This window comes from Cricetulus griseus, chromosome 5 (assembly GCF_003668045.3).
Source record: "Cricetulus griseus strain 17A/GY chromosome 5, alternate assembly CriGri-PICRH-1.0, whole genome shotgun sequence".
Taxonomy (NCBI): domain Eukaryota; kingdom Metazoa; phylum Chordata; class Mammalia; order Rodentia; family Cricetidae; genus Cricetulus; species Cricetulus griseus.
The window spans coordinates 103,229,680-103,248,341 of NC_048598.1; the positions used below are offsets into that span (position 1 = coordinate 103,229,680).

The window sequence follows — 18,662 nt, forward strand, 5'->3', positions numbered from 1 at the left end:
AAGTCTTAACCATTATCACATCCCTTTTCAAAGAACCTAAATAATTTTTAATGCTATTCTCATGACTATTCCTGTATGATCCATCAGCTTAGAATCTGAGCTATCCTAATGGTGACTGCCCAGGATAAAGGCACCTTTGAATATCTGTCTTTGTGTTTCTATTTTCTTTCCTGCATGCAGCCATAATCTCAAACTTACTATCAGGTTTACCTGCCAAGCTTGTTTTTGTGTTTGTTTTGAGACAGGATCGCACTATATTTCCCTGGCTATCTTGGATTTCACTTTGTAGAACAGGCTGTCCTCAAACTCAGAGATCTGCCTCTGCCTCCCAAGTGCTAGGATTAAAAGCATACACCAGTACTCTCTGCTGTGTTGTTGTTTTAATGTTTATTTGTTTTAAAGACAGAGTCACTATGTAGTCCTGGATGGACTGTAACTACTACTTAGACCAGGCTGTATCCCTATATTTTTAATAGTTATTAATAACTTGCTGTCAGAAACTCTGAATGCCTGGTTGATGATAATTCTTTCACTAAAATTAAGTTCTTTTCATTGTTTTCTCTAAAGTCAGCTACATTTCTCCCTGAAATCCTCTGTAAATTCACAGTGGGGACTCAGACTTCTCATCACTTCTGTAAGTCATCTGGAGCTTTTCTCTGTGCATTATTAAGCCAGCAGTAAAAACCACTGTCCTTAACTAGAACAAAGATTTCATTTGTTAAGGCAAATATATGACTGGCTCAAAGATAGTTTATCATAAACAGATATTAAGATGGCATCATCACCTTATATGGCAGTTGATTCGATAAGCTCTATAAGCTGACTTGCAGGGCTTCATATTTGTTTTTCACTCTCTGCTTACTGCTCTTTTTCCTTTTTTCAGGAAACATTCTCTACTCCTTTCAGAGTCATCTCACTTTGGGGAATATAGCTAGTAGGAGAGGACAGCACAGGGTTTGATATTGGGGTAACTGGGCCAAGGCCACTCCTGTAGTGACTACTGTAGGCATCACTATTCTGACTCAGACTGTTAAATATGACAATAAGGAGGATAAACAAGCAGTGCATGGGGGGCAGCTTTTACACTCTCAACAGAACTTCAGTCTGAGGTTGTAGTTCTGGACGCATTATTTTGAAGGTAAACTCTGAGCAAAGCTTACCAGATCTTCACAGTACCGCTAAGTCCACTTTTCACTTTCCGGGAATTTGTCTTCAGCTTTAAGTGAGCTTTTTCAGACTAGTTCAACATCTTCAACATACATTTCATCTTTCCACATCCATGGTGCAAATCAAGTGACACCTCAAATGACATTCTCTTATGTTACGCTGCTGTTATAGTTTTCCAGCAGCACTATATATTTTCTTAATTCCTCAAAGAACCTTGTGTGTAAGTGATACTATTTCAGAAGGAAAAGTGGGGCCTTATTATTACCTTTTCTGAACAGTAGCAAGACTACTCTAATAGATCCTCCGCCATGAATGTCTTCTACCTTCAGGCCATCCAGCAATCCTTATAAAACACAAATGTGTTGGGCAGTGGTGGTGCATGCCTTTGATCCCAGCACTTGGGAGCCAGGGGCAGGCAGATCTCTGAGTTCGAGGTCAGTCTGGTCTACAGAGGGAGTTCCAGGACAGTCAGGGATACAGAGAAACCCTGTCTCACAAAACAAAACCCAAATGTAATGGTGCAGCTTTCTTCCTGATCTGTGCTTCAGTAGTCAGCCTGCTGTGTTGTGGATAAAGCTTTACACCATATACCATTTTAAGCTTTGATCTAATTCTTACCAATATCATAACGTGTGTATTTCTTACAACTTAGTCTTATACAATGTCTGTCATCATTCATACTAATAACTAACATTTATTAATTCAAAGATTGCATACCTACTGTAGGTTCTGTGGAGGATGATAAGGATTCATAGATGAATGAAAGAGTACCTATCAGTGAACTTACAGTTTGGTGGAAATATGAGTAATTATTCAGTTATGCCACAGTATTAAGCCATAAATGGAATAGGATTATGAAAACTGAGAGTGGGACTGATTGGGACAGGTATTGTCTCTGGGTATCATATTTCTTCCTCCCTGAATGACTTTTCCTTTAAAAAAACAAAACAAAACAAAACTTGACACACTTCTTGTTTGTTTTGTTGTTGTTGTTTTGTTTTTGTTTTTCGAGACAGGGTTTCTCTGTGGCTTTGGAGGCTGTCCTGGAACTAGCTCTTGTAGACCAGGCTGGTCTCGAACTCACGGAGATCATTCTGAGTGCTGGGATTAAAGGTGTGCACCACCACCACCTGGCAACTTGACACATTTCTATTAATTCTTGAACCCAGATGATGAATGGATAAGTAGGTGGGTGGATAGATAACCAAACATTAAAAAAAAAAAAACCTACTATTTTACTGATGAGGAACATGAAATTTTGTTATTGTCCGTCTAGTTGTGCCTTTTGTTGTGTGTGTGTGTGTGTGTGTGTGTGTGTGTGTGTGTGTGTGTGTGTGTGTGTCTGTCTGTCTGTCTGTCTGTCTGTCTGTCTGTCTCTGCACTTGAGTGCAGATGACTGACGTTTCCCTGAAACTGCAGTTACAGGTGGATGTGAAGTGCCTGTGTGCGGTGAGCAGTGGGAACCAAACTCACGTTTTCTGCAAGAGCCATATGTGCTCTTTTAACTGCTGAGCCATCTCCCCAACCCCTTTCTAGTTGTTCTTAAAATGTTTCCTAGTATAGAACTGAAGGTTTGGAGGAGAAATAGAAATAATTCTGGCTCTTTCATTTTATTGACATTGTGTCTGATTGGTAGAAAATTACTAGGAGAATGAAATAAGCTAATTCCTATGTAAACTTTAAAACTAGAGTTTGACAGGGAGTAAACCTTCAACAAATGTGAATTATTATTATTAGGTAAAACCTGGTAGTAGAAGAGTGTAGAAAATGGAAAGTTCAGGTTGTTAGTTTGTTTCTGGGGGTGGGGTTCCTTTCTGTTTTAATCTTTATTTCTAGCTGGTCTAGAAATGTAAGATTTGACTGTGGGCTGAACGTTTATGCTTAGATTTGTCAGATCTGGGTTATGCATGCTCTGGTATCCTGTCTGGTTTGTATCCCCCTTTATCTCTAAGCATCATGGATTAAGTGATATATTGTATGGTCAGCTTCAGTTTAACAGGATTAAACTTCACTATAGAAATGCATTTCTCTTTCACTATGAATTGCTTTTCATAGTCACATTTCCTCTATATCTCCATGCTTATATCCCTAATAGCCAGACTAAAGGAAAAGCATGTTTGAAATTCAAAGTCCAAGTGCCCTCTTTTTTTCTCCATAGGCTAACATTTAATATAGAAATATATCTCTTCTCCATCCTCATTTCCCAAGTCAGTGTCACACAACTTCACTTTTAGAAACCCTGTTTCAACTTTCTTATTTTATAGGTGCAGAAACTAAGCTCCACCAAAATTAAGACTAAGTTGTCTCGTGTATGTGATAATCAATGACAGAATACAGCCCCTGGTACCACAAGCTTCCACTGTCTGGATTCTGCTAAAAGGAGTAAAAAGTGTTTTTATAGCTGTAGTCAGCTTTTTTTTTTTTTTTTTTTTTTTTTTTTTTTTTTTTTTTTCAGGCTGCATTTTGAAGTTAATTTCTTTGGAGCTCTGTAGGGCAATAGGGTTCCTTTAGATCATGCTGAATACTTCCTCCTCACAGTGTACCTTAACACATTGAAGAAAAGTCCTGAGGTAAAGAAACCTCTGGCCTTCTTTAACCCTGCATTTTCCAAATGTGGGGGAGAATCTTTGGAAAATGTTAACTTAGACTTTGTTTGGTGGATCACTAGGAAAGAAGAGGTTGGCATATATGTTTTTTTTGTATTCTCATTTAATTGTTTGTTCACTATGTGTGAGTTTTCCCACCCAGCTGACATGTTTAATAGTAATCAGTAGAAGGTAAAAATAAAAACAAAAGGAGGCTGGAGAGATGGCTCAGGGGTTAAGAGCACTGGCTGCTCTTCCAGAGGTCCTGAGTTCAATTCCCAGCACCCACATGGTGGCTCACAACCATCTGTAATGAGATCTGATGCCATCTTCTAGCCTGCAGGGATACTTGCAGACAGAGCACTGTCTACATAGTAAATAAATAAATCTTTAAAAATAAAAAATAAACAAAACAAAAATATAGCCAACATGGAACGTTGGGAATGAGGAAAGGAAGCAAGAATCAGCTCCAGCTTGTGAGCAATATCATGTCATTGCACTCTTAGGAACACTGACCTGTCATTGTCACATCCATCTCCACGTTCAAAGCTGCTCTTGGAAAGTTTTGGTAGATTTGATGTTCATGATGTTTTTATTCTATATTTCTTAATATATATTTCCTTGGCTGGTCTGGAGCTCACTGTTTGGACCAGGATGGCCTCAAACTCATAGGGACCTACCTGCCTCAGCCTCCCAAGTACTGGGATTAAAGATGTGCACCACCGCACCTAGCTTTAACTCTAAATCTTTAATGAGTAAGAAGAGTGAGATTTGACCTGTAAATGAGGGTACAACTTTGGTTCATAGGACCCTATTTCAGTTCAAACAATGGTTAAAAATGGCTGGTAGGTGGGGTTGAAGAGATGATGACTTAGCAGATAAGAACATGCACAATTCTTCCAGAAGACCTAAGAGTGAGTCCCTTCACCCATGTCAGGCAGCTCACAGCCTCTTGTAACTCTTGCTCTTGGGGGATCCAGTGCCTCTGGACTCCTCAAGCACCTGAACTCACACGCATCTCTCTCTCTCTCTCTCTCTCTCTCTCTCTCTCTCTCTCTCTCTCTCTGATACACACACAAAATTAAAAATAATTTTTAGAAGATGGCTCATAGAATCTTTAAGCCTCTGTGAAACTTAACCTGAAAACTAAGATTTCCTAGATTTCCTTTTTTTTTTTTTTAAGAAGAATATAAACTTTATTTTTTGTTGTTTTAGAGATTGTGGTGTTAGAGAGCTAACCTAGGACTTTGTGCACATAAACAAGTACTCTACCACTGAGCTACTAAAAAGGGAATGTTACCAAGCATCAAACTTTAGAAAACATTTGATTATTCATGTGCATATACAAGTGTATCATTTGACTGGGAGTTACTTTTGCTTTACCTGTATAGTTAGAAAATCTTCAGCCTTACATTGAACACTATAACTAGATTTCCATATGTACATTGATGTATGTGGAAATGTTTGTCTGTGTTGAGTATGAATGTGTACATAAAGGATAAGCTAAAAAAAAAATTATCAGGCAGTAGTAGTATATTCCTTTAAGCCCAGGATTTGCGAGACAGAAGCAAGTGGATCTCTGAGTTCGAGGCCAGCCTGGTCTACAGAGTGAATTCCAGGATGTCAGGATATCCAGGGCTATGCAGAGAAACCCTATCTCAAAAAGCCAAAGTAAATAAATAAAAAATGTGTGAACTTGTCAGTATATTATTTACAAAAAATGCAGTTTGGGTAGCTTTTTTATAATTTTTTTATTTTTATGTGCAGTGTTGTTTTGCCTGCATGTGTGTCTGTGAGAGGTTGTCGATCCCTGGCAGTTGTGCACTGCTGTGTGGTTGCTGAAAATTGAACCCAGGTCCTCTGGAAGAATAGGCAGTGCTCGTAACAGCTGAGCCATCTCTCTATCCCTGGGCAGCTTTATCCCCCGCCCCCCAACAGGGTTTCTCTGTGTAGCTTTGGAGCCTGTCCTGGCACTTGCCCTGTGGACAGAATGGTCTCCAATTCACAGAGATCGCCTGCCTCTGCTTCCTGAGTGCTGGCATTAAAGGTGTGGGCCACCAACACCCGGCACTTTTTTTTTTAATTATTGGTGTAAGATATGTTTTAAACAAATAATTTATTTTTGCTTCCATCAAGAAATGGATGAAAAGAGGCTCCTGGATCCAGGGTTGAAGGTTCGTAAAGGCCTCTGGAATTACACTCTGAAGAACCAGCAGATGGAATGCCGGAGTGACTGAAGAAAATGGGTGCTAATGCATCTAACTATCCTCATTCATGCTCCCCACGGGTAGGGGGAAATTCACAGGCCCAGCAGACTTTCATAGGTAACTTTGCAGTTTTTAAATTTTATTTTCTGTTGTGACTGTAAATAGATTGTGTTAACAGTTATCTTTGTAGATGAAAAGAGTGCTGAGCCATAGAAAAAGTATTATAGGTAATAATTCTGCAGTGTCTAGGTTCCCTGCCATCACCCCAGCCATAATCAGGCTTGTTATAAATACAACTTTAGTGTGGTCAAAGAGAAAAACATTTTACAATTACAGACAATATTCTTAATTTGCAAATTACCTCTCATTTCCTAAAAATCATGTGTGAGGCCTTAATATGGTTCTTGATTGCCAGAAAACCAAAGACATTTTTAAAATTCAGACAAATTTTTGTTTTTTCCTTTCCTTCTTCCCTCCTTACCTTCTATTAAAAATTATTACAGAACACTTTATTGTAGTGGGGTATTCATGACATATATAAAAGTCAGGACAATTTGTGAGAGTCAGTTTTCTCCTAATCCCCATGTGGGTCCAGGAATCAAACTCAGGACATTAGGTTTGGTGGCAAGTGACTTCCCACTGAGCCACTTTTCTAGCCCTTTTAAAATAGTTTTATTTATTTTATTTTAGTGTGTGTGTGTGTGGTACACATGCATGTGCAGGTATACTTGCCTGGGTTACACAGGGAGGCAGAAATTGACATCAGGTAGTTTTCTCAATCACACTCCACCTTATTTGACTTTTAAGATTTATTTATTTTGTTTTATGTGTATGTGTTTGTGCCTGAATATATGTATGTATGACGAGTGCATTTAGAGTCCACAAAGGGGTGTTGGATCCTCTGGAGCTGGAATTACAGGTGGTCACGAGCTGCCTTTTGTGGGGGTTGGGAACCCAACCCAGGACCTCTATAAGAACAGCAGTTCTTTAACCACTGAGCCATATCTCCAGCCCCTCTACCTGCAGATGGGTCTGTCACTGAATATGAAGCTCACGTTTTAGCTACACTGGTTGGCCTGTGGTACCCTAGGATCTGATTGTCTCTAGCTTCCCAATACTGTACATTGTGTATAGCTTTTATGTGTCAGATGGATATCCAAAGTTAGGTCTTCATGCATGCAGAACAAGCACTTTATCCACTCAGCCATCTTCCCTGATCTCCTGCCCAAACATGATCAAGCATGAACACACACACACACACACACACACACACACACACAGAGAGAGAGAGAGAGAGAGAGAGAGAGAGAGAGAGAGAGAGAGAGAGAGAGAGAGACCCTACCTACCTACCTACCTTTATTTGAACTCTCCAGCCTAGGCTGTTATTATACTCTTGACCTCCAGCCTCAGCCTCTAAAGTGCTGGATTTACAAGGAGGTACACCACAATGCCCAGCCCTCTTTCTTAATATAAAAATGAGTTTTGTCTGAGTTTTGTCAGAATGTGTTTGTAAAATTTTTAGGCATGAAATATGTTAATATTGAAAGTGAACGTTATGAAATTATTATGATTTGCTTAATTTTCTTCATAGGAACATCATCCTATTCTCAGCAAGGCTATGGTTGTGAATCAAAGTTGTATAGCCTTGACCATGGCCATGAAAAACCACAAGACAAAAAAAAGAGAACGTCTGGCCTTGCCACCCTCAAAAAGAAATTTATTAAACGCCGAAAATCAAATAGGTCGGCTGATCATGCCAAGCAGATGCGAGAACTCCTCTCTGGGTGGGATGTAAGAGATGTCAATGCACTAGTAGAAGAGTATGAGGGAACTTCAGCCTTAAAGGAGCTTTCTCTGCAAGCCAGTTTGGCCAGACCAGAAGCCCGGACACTGCAAAAGGATATGGCTGACCTTTATGAGTATAAGTACTGTACTGATGTGGACTTAATATTTCAAGAAACGTGTTTTCCTGTTCATCGTGCCATTTTGGCAGCAAGGTGTCCATTTTTTAAAACACTGCTTTCTTCCTCACCTGAATATGGGGCAGAGATAATAATGGACATCAGTACAGCTGGTATTGATATGCCCATGTTTTCTGCCTTGTTACACTACCTTTACACGGGAGAATTTGGAATGGAGGACTCAAGGTTTCAGAATGTCGATATCCTTGTTCAGCTTAGTGAAGAATTTGGAACACCAAATTCTCTTGATGTAGATATGCGTGGACTCTTTGATTACATGTGTTATTATGATGTCGTCCTTAGTTTTTCTTCAGATTCTGAACTAGTTGAAGCTTTTGGTGGCAATCAGAACTGTTTAGATGAAGAGCTCAAAGCCCACAAGGCTATTATTTCTGCACGGTCCCCATTTTTCCGAAACTTACTACAAAGGAGGATACGGACTGGTGAAGAAATCACAGACCGAACTTTGAGAACTCCCACAAGAATTATATTAGATGAGTCCATTATACCAAAAAAATATGCAAAAGTGATATTACACTGTATGTATACCGACGTAGTGGACCTATCTGTTTTGCACTGTAGCCCTTCTGTGGGAAGTCTCAGTGAAGTTCAGGCTCTCGTCGCAGGGAAACCAAACATGACCAGGGCAGAAGAAGCCATGGAACTTTACCACATAGCACTGTTCTTGGAATTTAACATGCTTGCCCAAGGTATGAAATTCTGACTTTAAGTTTTTATTTCTAAAATTATGTATTTGTCTATCAAATTAAAAACACTACTTGAGTTCTGTATCAGTGTCTAGAATATATAGGATTAGTTTTTTCTCAGTCTGTAATTAGGAATACTGAGACAACTTCAGAGTCAGTATTAATGTAGCTCTTCATTTACTATTAAACTCAAATATTCAGTACTGATGATAAAGAACATTGGTGAAGCTGCAGCCTTGCTCTTGTCTAATGTGAGATAATAGGTATTAGACTACCTGATTAACCACCTACGCCATCTCTGCTCTAACTTTGAACCTGCCCATTTCCCCATTTTTCAAGTTTAGATGCCTGTGAATACATTTAACACCTTATTGATTCTTAATTGCTTGTAGTTAGAATAAATTCATTATAAAGATAAAAGGTAGAGAACACTTTAATTAAGTCTCTGACTTACATTTTAATATAGTTGGTATCTTATTTTCAGGCATTGGCTTGTAAAAAGTAGTTAGTGCCAGATTCACATGCCATTTCCATTTGCTTTAAACAAAACAAACTGTCTGTCTATCCCTATCTATCCATCCATCCATCCATCTATCTGAACAGCATATTTTTCTCTGTGTTCTGAGCAAATATATGAATATTGAGTTAAAGAAGTATATGTATTTCAGTAAATGCTAGAATCCTAACACTTCAGAGCTGGAAAGAGTCCTTTCCTACACAAAGGGAGTGTATATTTAGCTTTCTGTGGCCATAAGGTAAAATGAAACAAGTTATATGACCCAATATTACTCGAGAAATTTAATTGTGCTAGTGCAGAGTCACTAAAAGAATTTAAAAGCTGCCAACTAGAAGAGAATGTGTCAGTTTCAGTAAGGAAAATTTAGCATGGTTTTCTATCTTGACATGGCCAGATCAACCAATTAATGCGACTTTGAGAAATATTTTTTTTAAGATTTTATTTATTTATGATGTATAGAGTTATCGGCATGCATGCTTGCACACCAGCAGAGGGCACCAGATCTCATTACAGATGGTTGTGAGCCATCATGTGGTTGCTGGGAATTGAACTCAGGACCTCTGGAAGAGCAGCCAGTGCTCTTAACCTCTGAGCCATCTCTCCAGCCCCTGAGAAATATTTTTTTTTAGCCCTTGTAGATAGTAACGATAATAATGAGAATTGGGCATTGATGGGGAACAAAGGTAACAATTTCTTTCACATAGTTTTAAAATGTAATTTCCTATTGTCTTTCAGTAACAGACTTGTTTTTGTCACAGGAAGAATGTCATTAAACTGATTTTATTAGTTTTAAATAATCATTATGTTAATAGCTGACTTTTTAGAGATGCCAGATTATAGGGACAATATTAGAAATGACCTAGCAGCTTGACCTACCATTCCTTTGTTCTATAAAGCCAAATTTGTGAGAAAATGCTTCTACAGAAAATTTTGAAGTTTGCCACAGCACCAAAAAGGTATGACAAATCTTTCTTTTCTCAAACTGTGTGTCTTATATATTTACCTGTTTTTTAAAGTGAGAGTGCATACCTTAATGCAATTTTATAGTTTTTAATGAAAAGTGAAATTGCAGGCTAGTTCTTAGGTCTTTGGTAGTACTTGATTACCTGTCCTGAAGCTCTTTTATTTTCTTTGGTGAGTTAATTTTTCTGTCATTTAAATAGAAATTGTATTTTATGCAGGGCACTTAAGAGATCTAAAATGTCCCTTTTTTGTCTCAATCTGGCTAAAAAAGTAGAGCTCTTTTATCTTCCCATTCAAAATCCCTTTGTGGCCATAGTTTTCACATTAGCCTCTTGTGTTTTATGTGGGACATACCTTTCCCTCATACCTAGGATAGATTCGTACTAGGCATTTTGTGCCTTCAACATAGCCTTACTTCATTTCCATAAGGAGAACAGTATTTGGTCACTTGTGGAAGAATTTCATGTGATAAAGCTTAAAGCTCATATCTGGAGCCAAGTGGACTAGCTTTGAATCCTCCTCTACAGCATCTTAACATGTTTCACCTTAAACAAGTCATATAACTCTTAATTCCATGTCTTATTGATTTGCAAAAAGAATAATCCTATAAAGTATGATGCTGAGGATTAAGGAAACCATATCTGATACCGGGCAGTAGTGGTGCACGCCTTTAATCCCAGCCCTCAGGAGGCCGGCAGATGTGAGTTTGAAGCCAGCCTGCTCTATAAAGTGAGTTCCAGGACAGCCAGAGCTGTTGTTACACACACACACACAAAAACCAAAAAACCCTGTCTGGGGGCAGGGGGAGAAAATCATATATGTTAGGTAATAGAAACAGTATATGGTATCTAATAAGCATTCAATAAATGTCAGCTGCTAATCTTTCTGACAAGTACATCTTCATTGTCAGGGTTGTCCTCGTCTTCTCTCCTGCCCTGGGCTAAGGCTAGCACTTTACTGCTGAGCTTCAGCCCTAGATACAGTCTTTTCTAAAAGGAATTTTATGAATTAAGCCCAATACTAACTGATGTGCCCAAATTTTGAACTCCAAAATCACCAAGAGGCCATTTTGATGCAAAAGCAAAGAGTCTTTTATTGTAGTTGTTTAACGAGCTAACCCCATTAGCTCGGGCCTTTCCATCTATCCACCATGGCAGATTGCTGGAGAAAGACCCTGGAAAAACCAAGAGACAGGGATCTTATAGGGCAGCGTAAGGGGAGTATCTAGGGGTATGCAACGGTTTTAGGATTGGTGCGTTTCCAGGCTTGGACAACCTGCCCTGTGTTGATTGGTTGTTATGGCCCATAGGCCCTCCCAGGGTGATTGCTATGCTCTGCATGACACTGTTGTGCACTTGTCTGTAAAGCACACCCAGAGCTGTAAAGCACAGCCCCACCAGCTAACTTCTGATTGGTTCCTTGCCACGAGGAGGGCATCTGACCTCCTAGTGACCAGGGCAGGCCCAGCAAGGTCAGATGCACATGTTAGCCTGTCATGGCTGCCAAAATGGGGGAGGGGGGAGAGCTGAGGCTGGTCCCTTCACTAAGTATATTTCATAGATTCTTCTTAGAGAATTTTTGGTTTTAGTATTTTCTTATAATTTTATCCAATTTTAAGTTGGTTTCTACCTCTTACCATTGTACTTACCAAACTTATGATCAGTCTGCTTGGCACTTTGCAGTTAGCTTTTTCCAGCAGGCATTCTGTATACCTGTGCTCAGGCATCTATTGTATGTGGTCAATGTGAATCTTTCCATGCATGTCTCTTGGCTCTAACTATATATACCCATTTTAGAGAGAATTGAGTAGTCTGTATTTTGTCTTCATTTTACTTTATTTTATTTTATTTTATGTGTGAGTGTTTTGCCTGAGTGTATATGTGTGTACTGTATATGTATGTACTGTGTGTGCCTGGTGTCTGTGAAGGCCAAAAGAGGGCGCTGGATCCCAGACTGAAATAACAGATGGTTGTGAGTTGGGAATTGAACCTAGCTTCTCTGGAAGAGCAGCCAGTGCTCTTAAGCCATCTCTCTAGACTCTGGTCTGTATTTTTTGTTCTGTGATTCAAATGAGGATGCTCAGTTAAGAAAGACTGTGAAACTAGGAATATTGAGCAACTTAAAGGTAAAATCACATTTTCATTTTGTGTTCCTATTACATAGGACATATTAGGAAATTTAGTAAATGTGTAAGTTGAAGATTATTAATTTTTATTCCAAATCAGAGTTAACTTTAAAAATTAAAGCTAGGGCCAATGAGATGGATAACTCGGCCAAGTTTGATCTCTGGAATCCAAATGATGGAAAAAGAAAACTAATTCTCAGAAGGTATCCTCAGATTTCTGAATGAATAAATAATGTTTAAAAATAATTAAAGCCTGGGGCTGGAGAAATAGCTTAGTGGGTAAGTGATTGCTGTATAAATATGGGAACCTTTTAGATTCCAGCACCCACATAAAAATTCTGGGAATGACCATGTGCATCTGTAGCTTCAACACTGTGAGGATAGAGACAGGAGGACCACTGGGGCTTGCTGTATTCTGTACATGAGTCAATAGTGGTCCACTTCTCTGTTCCTGAACAATGATCAGTTGTAGCAGATGGCAAACTCTGTTCTTTCAATTCATTATTCACCTCCAACGAAGATAAGAGACCTGAAATTTCCTGTTTCTGTACCCTGCCCCACTCTCACAGGGCAGCTCCTTATGTAGCCCAGGCTGGCTTCAAACCTTTAGTCTTCCTATCTCAGACTCCAGATTGCCAGGTATGGCCAATGCCATACCATGCTTACCTTTTTTGTTGTTAGTGTATGTGGGTTCTTGAGACTTTTTTTCTTTCTTTCTTTGTTTGCAGGACTGGATATTGAACCCAGAACCTCATAGATACTAACCAAACATTCTACCACTGAGTTCTCTGTACTGTCAGGGAGATCAGAGATTGTTTTTAATTTTCTGAAGAAACAGAACTAGAGATAGTCTGAAGGTAGAAATAGCTATAGAATATGATGGAGATGAGATAAAGATTAAAATTGGAGATGTGTGAAAGTTTCAAGCTATATGATTAAATCACCTACTCCCCTTCACCAGAAAATACAAGAGAAAAGAGAGCATTAGAAGTAAGTAGTAAACAGTCCCAAAGTATATATACATAACAAATACCAACTGTTTAGAGCTACTAAGTTAAATTATGTTCATGTTATATGGTGAACAGAGTGGGGTAGTAGTTGTTAACTACAAAGCTAAGAGTCAGCAACCTGCCTGTTCTGCTGCACTTCTATGAGCTATGAAATCCCATCCAAGGATCACTAAATGTTTGAGAAAACTTCCAGAGTGAGACATAGGTCAGAACAAAAGTACTGAAGAAAACAATGAAGACTGCAGATGACTTCAGGAGAGTCGGTGTCTGTAAATAAATTTGAATTTTTATTTAAGTATGTGTGTGTTTTACCTACTTGTATATATGAGCACCGTGTGTGTTTAGTGCCCACAGAGGCCAGAAGAGAGCATCAGATCCTCTGAAACTGGAGTTACAGATGGTTTATGGGCCACCTTGTGAGTATAAGAATTGACCCAGGTCTTCTGGAGGAGCAGCCAGTGCTCTTAATCACTGATCCATCTCTTCAGCTTTTTTTTTTTGGGGGGGGGGAGTGGAGCATGTTGTTGTAGTGCATGACTGTAATCAATCCCAGAGCTTGGGAAACTGAGGCAAGAATATTGTGTTTGGGGCCATCCGTGGTTACATAGAGACTTTGCCTCAGAAACAAGCACGCAAAAATGACATTGGTAACTCACAGCTAGTGTGCTTTTAAGTGTAGAGCACTTAACCAGTGTGTGTAAGACCCCTGGCCCAGTCCCCATCACTTCAACAGACAAAACAAAGCTGAGTTCCAAAACTAAAACAGAAGCTCTTAAAAGTAAGAGCAGAAATGGAAAGTATGATAGGGTTGAGAGATAAAGTTGAAATCTAGAAAGAAAAAGAGACAACAGAGGAAAGGAACTGGAGTATAAACATCTACTCCTGAATCCCCAATAAGGGAGCTACTGAAGATGAGATCTACCAAGTACTAAAGCAAACTAAAAATGGAGACGTGGGATCAGAAAATGGCATTCAGTGCAGGAGGGAAGCTAAGTGCTGCCTAGGTACCAGTTGTGTTAGGATGAGGGAGGGGAAAGAATGTGCCCCATCTAGACTGGACCAGAACAAAAAACCCTAAAAAGTCTAGGATATCAGTTACTTAGTTTGAATACTAAGTAGCAAATTAGACCGAGATTTGATGGCTTTTAGTGTATTTAGGAAGAATTGGAAATAAATTCAGAAAATGAAACAAATGTATAAAGAAGTTAATACTGAAGAAAAAAATTTAAATGACACGAGAGGAAATACAATACTAGTACAGAGCTTGGCTTGGCAGTAAGAAGTATTTAAATACTTGTTATAATAGGAACACAGAATATTAATTTAGTATAAATTAGAATATGTGGAATTACACAGCAGGAGAAAGAGCTAAAGAATTAATTGGAAGCAGGACCAAGTACTATAGGGGGTTTTATTTTGATCTGCTTTGGTTTTTCGAGACAGGGTTTCTCTGTGTAGCTTTGGAGCCTGTCCTGGCACTCACTCTGTAGACCAGACTGGCCTTGAACTCATAGACATCCTTCTGCCTCTGCTTTCCAAGTACTGAAATTAAAGGCGTGCACCACCACCTCCTGGCTTCTATAAGGGTTTCTTTTTTAGGGTGAGCATTTTATTAGTACTAGACTTTAAAATTACAAGCATATTAAGCTTGATTACAAAATTGATTTTGGGCTGGAGAGATGGCTCAGAGGTTAAGAGTACTGGCTGCTCTTCCAGAGGACCTGGGTTCAATTCCCAGCAGCCACATGGTGGCTCACAACCATCCGTAATGAGATCTGGTGCCCTCTTCTGGTGCGCAGGCATACATGGAGACAGAATGTTATATACATAATAAATAAATAAATAAATAAATAAATTCTTTTAAAAAATTGATTTTAATTTTTATTACATTTATGTTTGTGAGTGTATATATAGACATTCATGTGCCACAGCAAACATGCTGATGGAGATCAGGACAACTTGTGGAATTTGTCCTCTCATTTAATCATGTCGGGTCTTGGGACCAAACTGAGATCTGTCAAGCTTGGTGGCCGAACCATCTTGCTAGCCCCCAAATTAATTTTTAAAATAAAGATATGACATCAGTGCCCATTAGAAGAGTTCCTAGAAGAGGCCACAGCCCAAATAAATAAATAAATAAATAAGAATAAATCATTTATGAAGATTGTTGTTTTTCTGTTATGAAGGTTTTTTTTTTTTTTCAGTTTGTATTTTGCCTGCTCGTTTTAAGGTGGGGCCTTATATAGTCTTGACTTTTTTTGTATTTACTAGGTAACTGAGGATGACTTTAAGCTTCTGATTCTTCAGCTCCCTCCTCCCAAGCAGTAGGATTATAGCATGTACCACCACTGTTTTTGTGGTGCTGGGAATAGAACCCTGGGCCATGTGCATGTCAGGCAACAGTATTATCAACAGAACCATATTCTCAGCTTCATTGGTAACAAATGAGATTGTGCTTGTAATTTTGGTATACTTTGTGTAACTTGGTCATCCTGACAGCCTCCAAGTATGATGGGTTCAGAAACTAATAACTACCCTGTAAGTGATAAAGTTGTACATACATAACTCATACTAGTTCTTCTGACCCTTAAACCCAGGAATTTGGACATGTTGGTAGGAGGTAGTGGCCCAAGTAGGCAGACTATGGTAGTTACTAAAGCGTTAGCTTGAAGCAGTACCTGTTACAAGTCCTGTTTCTTACTGAAAACAGCCAGGAAGTTTAATGATAGTTGGAGGCAGGGACTTGAGTAGGTTGCTGTTCAAACTGATCCACATTCTGGAGTCCAGAGCACTTAGAGGACAGAGGCTTCTGTTGTGTTTCAGCCATTCTTTTCTTAACAGACTACTTTCCTGGATGGGTCACTGGAGGGTTTTAGCTTCCTAGCAATAGAGCCTTCCCAGTTTTCTGTGAGTGGTGGGTAGGTGGTTGATTGGTTGGCTGGTTGGTTGGTGGTTTTTCGAAACAAGGTTTCAGTGTAGATTTGGAGCACTGCTGGAGACTTAACATAGAGCCTCAGATCAATCCCTTTTCTTCTTACGGAACGTGAAATTGTTCTGTGGTTGCTACTCAAGAAGCCTGATTAATAATCAGTGCCTATACTAAAAACAAAAATTATCATATAAAATTAAAATTTCCAAATAAATTATTTAATTGAAAGAAGCCAGAAAGACGGTCACGTGTTTTACAACTGTGACGTTTTATAGCACCTGTGGCATGCATACACTGGGCAGTGGTTCTAACATTTCGAAAACAGAAGTGAAAGTGGACTACTATTGCCTTCTTTTACCTTTGTGAAGAAAAATCCACTTTTTTTAAAAAAGATTTTATTTATTTATTTAGTTAGTTGTTTATTATGTATACAGTCTTCTGCCTGCATGCCAGCAGAGGGCACCAGATCTCATTCAAGATAGTTGTGAGCCACCATGTGGTGGCTGGGAATTGAAGTCAGGACCTCTGGAAGAGCAGTCAGTGCTCTTGACTGCTGAGCCATCTCTCCAGCCCCCCAAAATCTGCTTTTTAGAAACATAGTGTCTTACAATCCACAGACCTACTGCTGTCTTTGACATAGATATTACTGATCTCAAAACAAAATAAACCAGAAGTAGTATGGCCTCAAAAATATATTATCAACCTTTAGAGGATAAAATTTATTTACAATTTGCATTTTAAAACAGACTGTATTTTGAGCCCGGCAGTGGTGGTGCACACCTTTGTTTCCAGTGCTCAGGAGTCAGAGTCAGGCGGAGCTCTGTGAGTTCAAGACCAGCTTGATCTACAGAGCGAGCTCCAAAGCTACACAGAGAAACCCTGTCTCAAAAAAACAAAAACACCCTCCCCCAAAAGGATGGTTTATTGTATTTGCCACAATTTTAGTCATTATGAATATAATTATATTTTATTGAATTAAAAATCTTAAGCCTCCCAAAAACAGTGACCTAATTTTTAAACCCTTAACAACTTGACTGGCTTCCAGAATGTGTGCCTGGAACCATACAAAAAGGCAGGCTCACTGTCCCCACTCACTCATCCATTTCTCTTCTTCCATTCTTTCATTGTCCTACATGTTGACACTTTCCTTTTGTCAAAGTTGAGTGAGGCTGACAATTCATTTTACTTGTTTGAAATTGTACCCTCAGCAAATGTGTCTGAGTGTAATTCTGAAAGAATAGTGAACTAAGCTGAAGACCATTTGCAGCAGATCAGAGCAGTCAGTCAGACATGAGGTGTAAAGAATTAACTTTAGTTTCATGAGTGGAAGTTCGGGTAACTGAGATGATTCTTATATAGTATTTATAACGGTTTTACTGCAAGTTTGAGCAGAGTTCTGAAATAGAACATTTGCTTACATATCTTATTTTAAACCTTAAACAATTTTTTGTATAGACTATAGACTTTCCCTCTATCCCTCTGCTGTCACCTTTGTTTTTTTTTATCATGAAGTCTCTAAATACTGCCTTTATGAACAAACTTGGGTGCTTTATGCCCTTGTTTTATGTTAGCCATTCCAAATTAAAAATATTTTCTATTTTCTTAAGGACTTTAAACATTTGTTTTTGTTAGGTATTTCTGTCTTCTAACTTGGCTCTGGAAATGCCTGTATACTGTCTCATTTTTAACTCTTGCCATATAGTATATGTTCCCTAGAGAGAATTAAAATCTTGATATATTCAAATTCCCCCAAGAACCTAGAATAGTACTTTGCTCTTAGTAGATTCTTGACTGTGTGCTATGAATTATTTTACTTAAATTTGTTTTATTTATATGTGTGTATAAGTGCCTACACATATATACTGCATGTGATCGGTGACCACAGAGGTCAGAATAGAGTGTTGGGTTGCAGCAGATGCTCTTAACTACTGAGCCATTGTTCCAGCCTCTTAAATTACTCTGGTAGCTAATGGGAGCTAAGTAATGCTTTTTCTTGGGGTTTTTGCAAATTTTATTTGTATGGGCATTTGCCTTCATGTGCACCATGTGCTTGCTATGCCCATAGAGGCCAGAAGAGATGATAGAAGCTCCTGGGACTGGAGTTAAAAAGGTTGTGAGATCTGGGAAGAACAATTTAAGTCACCTCTCCAGTCTCTGCATAATCTTTTCTTGTGAAAGAGGAGCTGATCTGTGAGCCTAGCATGTGTGGTTCAGTGATGAATGTTTGCTTGACCAAGGCCCTAGAAGTTGTAAACAAAATGAAAACACTTAACCCCAGTGTAGAAGATAAAAAGGAAGTATTATTTAGAAAAGTAGATTAATACATAATCTAAACAGCGAGACTATCATCTAACTCATCTATTACGGAATTCCCGCCTGGTTCCGAAGCCACCCTGGAGCCCCCAAATAACACACAAGACATATTAATTATAATACTGTTGACCACTGGCTTGGGCTTCTTATTGGCTATCTCTATCTTAATTACTTACCC

At 38.9% G+C, this 18,662-nt stretch overlaps 1 protein-coding gene across 5 annotated transcripts in view; it reads left to right on the plus strand.

Moving 5' to 3' along the window:
* Nucleotides 1–18,662, plus strand: part of Btbd7 (BTB domain containing 7) — a 75,418-nt gene that overhangs the window by 19,837 nt on the left and 36,919 nt on the right. For 3 of the 5 annotated variants that reach the window (XM_027419174.2, XM_027419177.2, XM_027419175.2), the window contains exons 2-3: nucleotides 5,889–6,076; nucleotides 7,551–8,630. In XM_027419174.2, coding sequence (XP_027274975.1) covers nucleotides 5,995–6,076; nucleotides 7,551–8,630 — 1,162 coding nt within the window. In that variant the 5' untranslated portion in view covers nucleotides 5,889–5,994. Of the gene's footprint in view, nucleotides 1–5,888; nucleotides 6,077–7,550; nucleotides 8,631–10,040; nucleotides 10,101–12,960; nucleotides 13,538–18,662 lie in introns of those variants that run through there. The other 2 variants (XM_027419179.2, XM_027419178.2) reach the window with 2 other exon arrangements.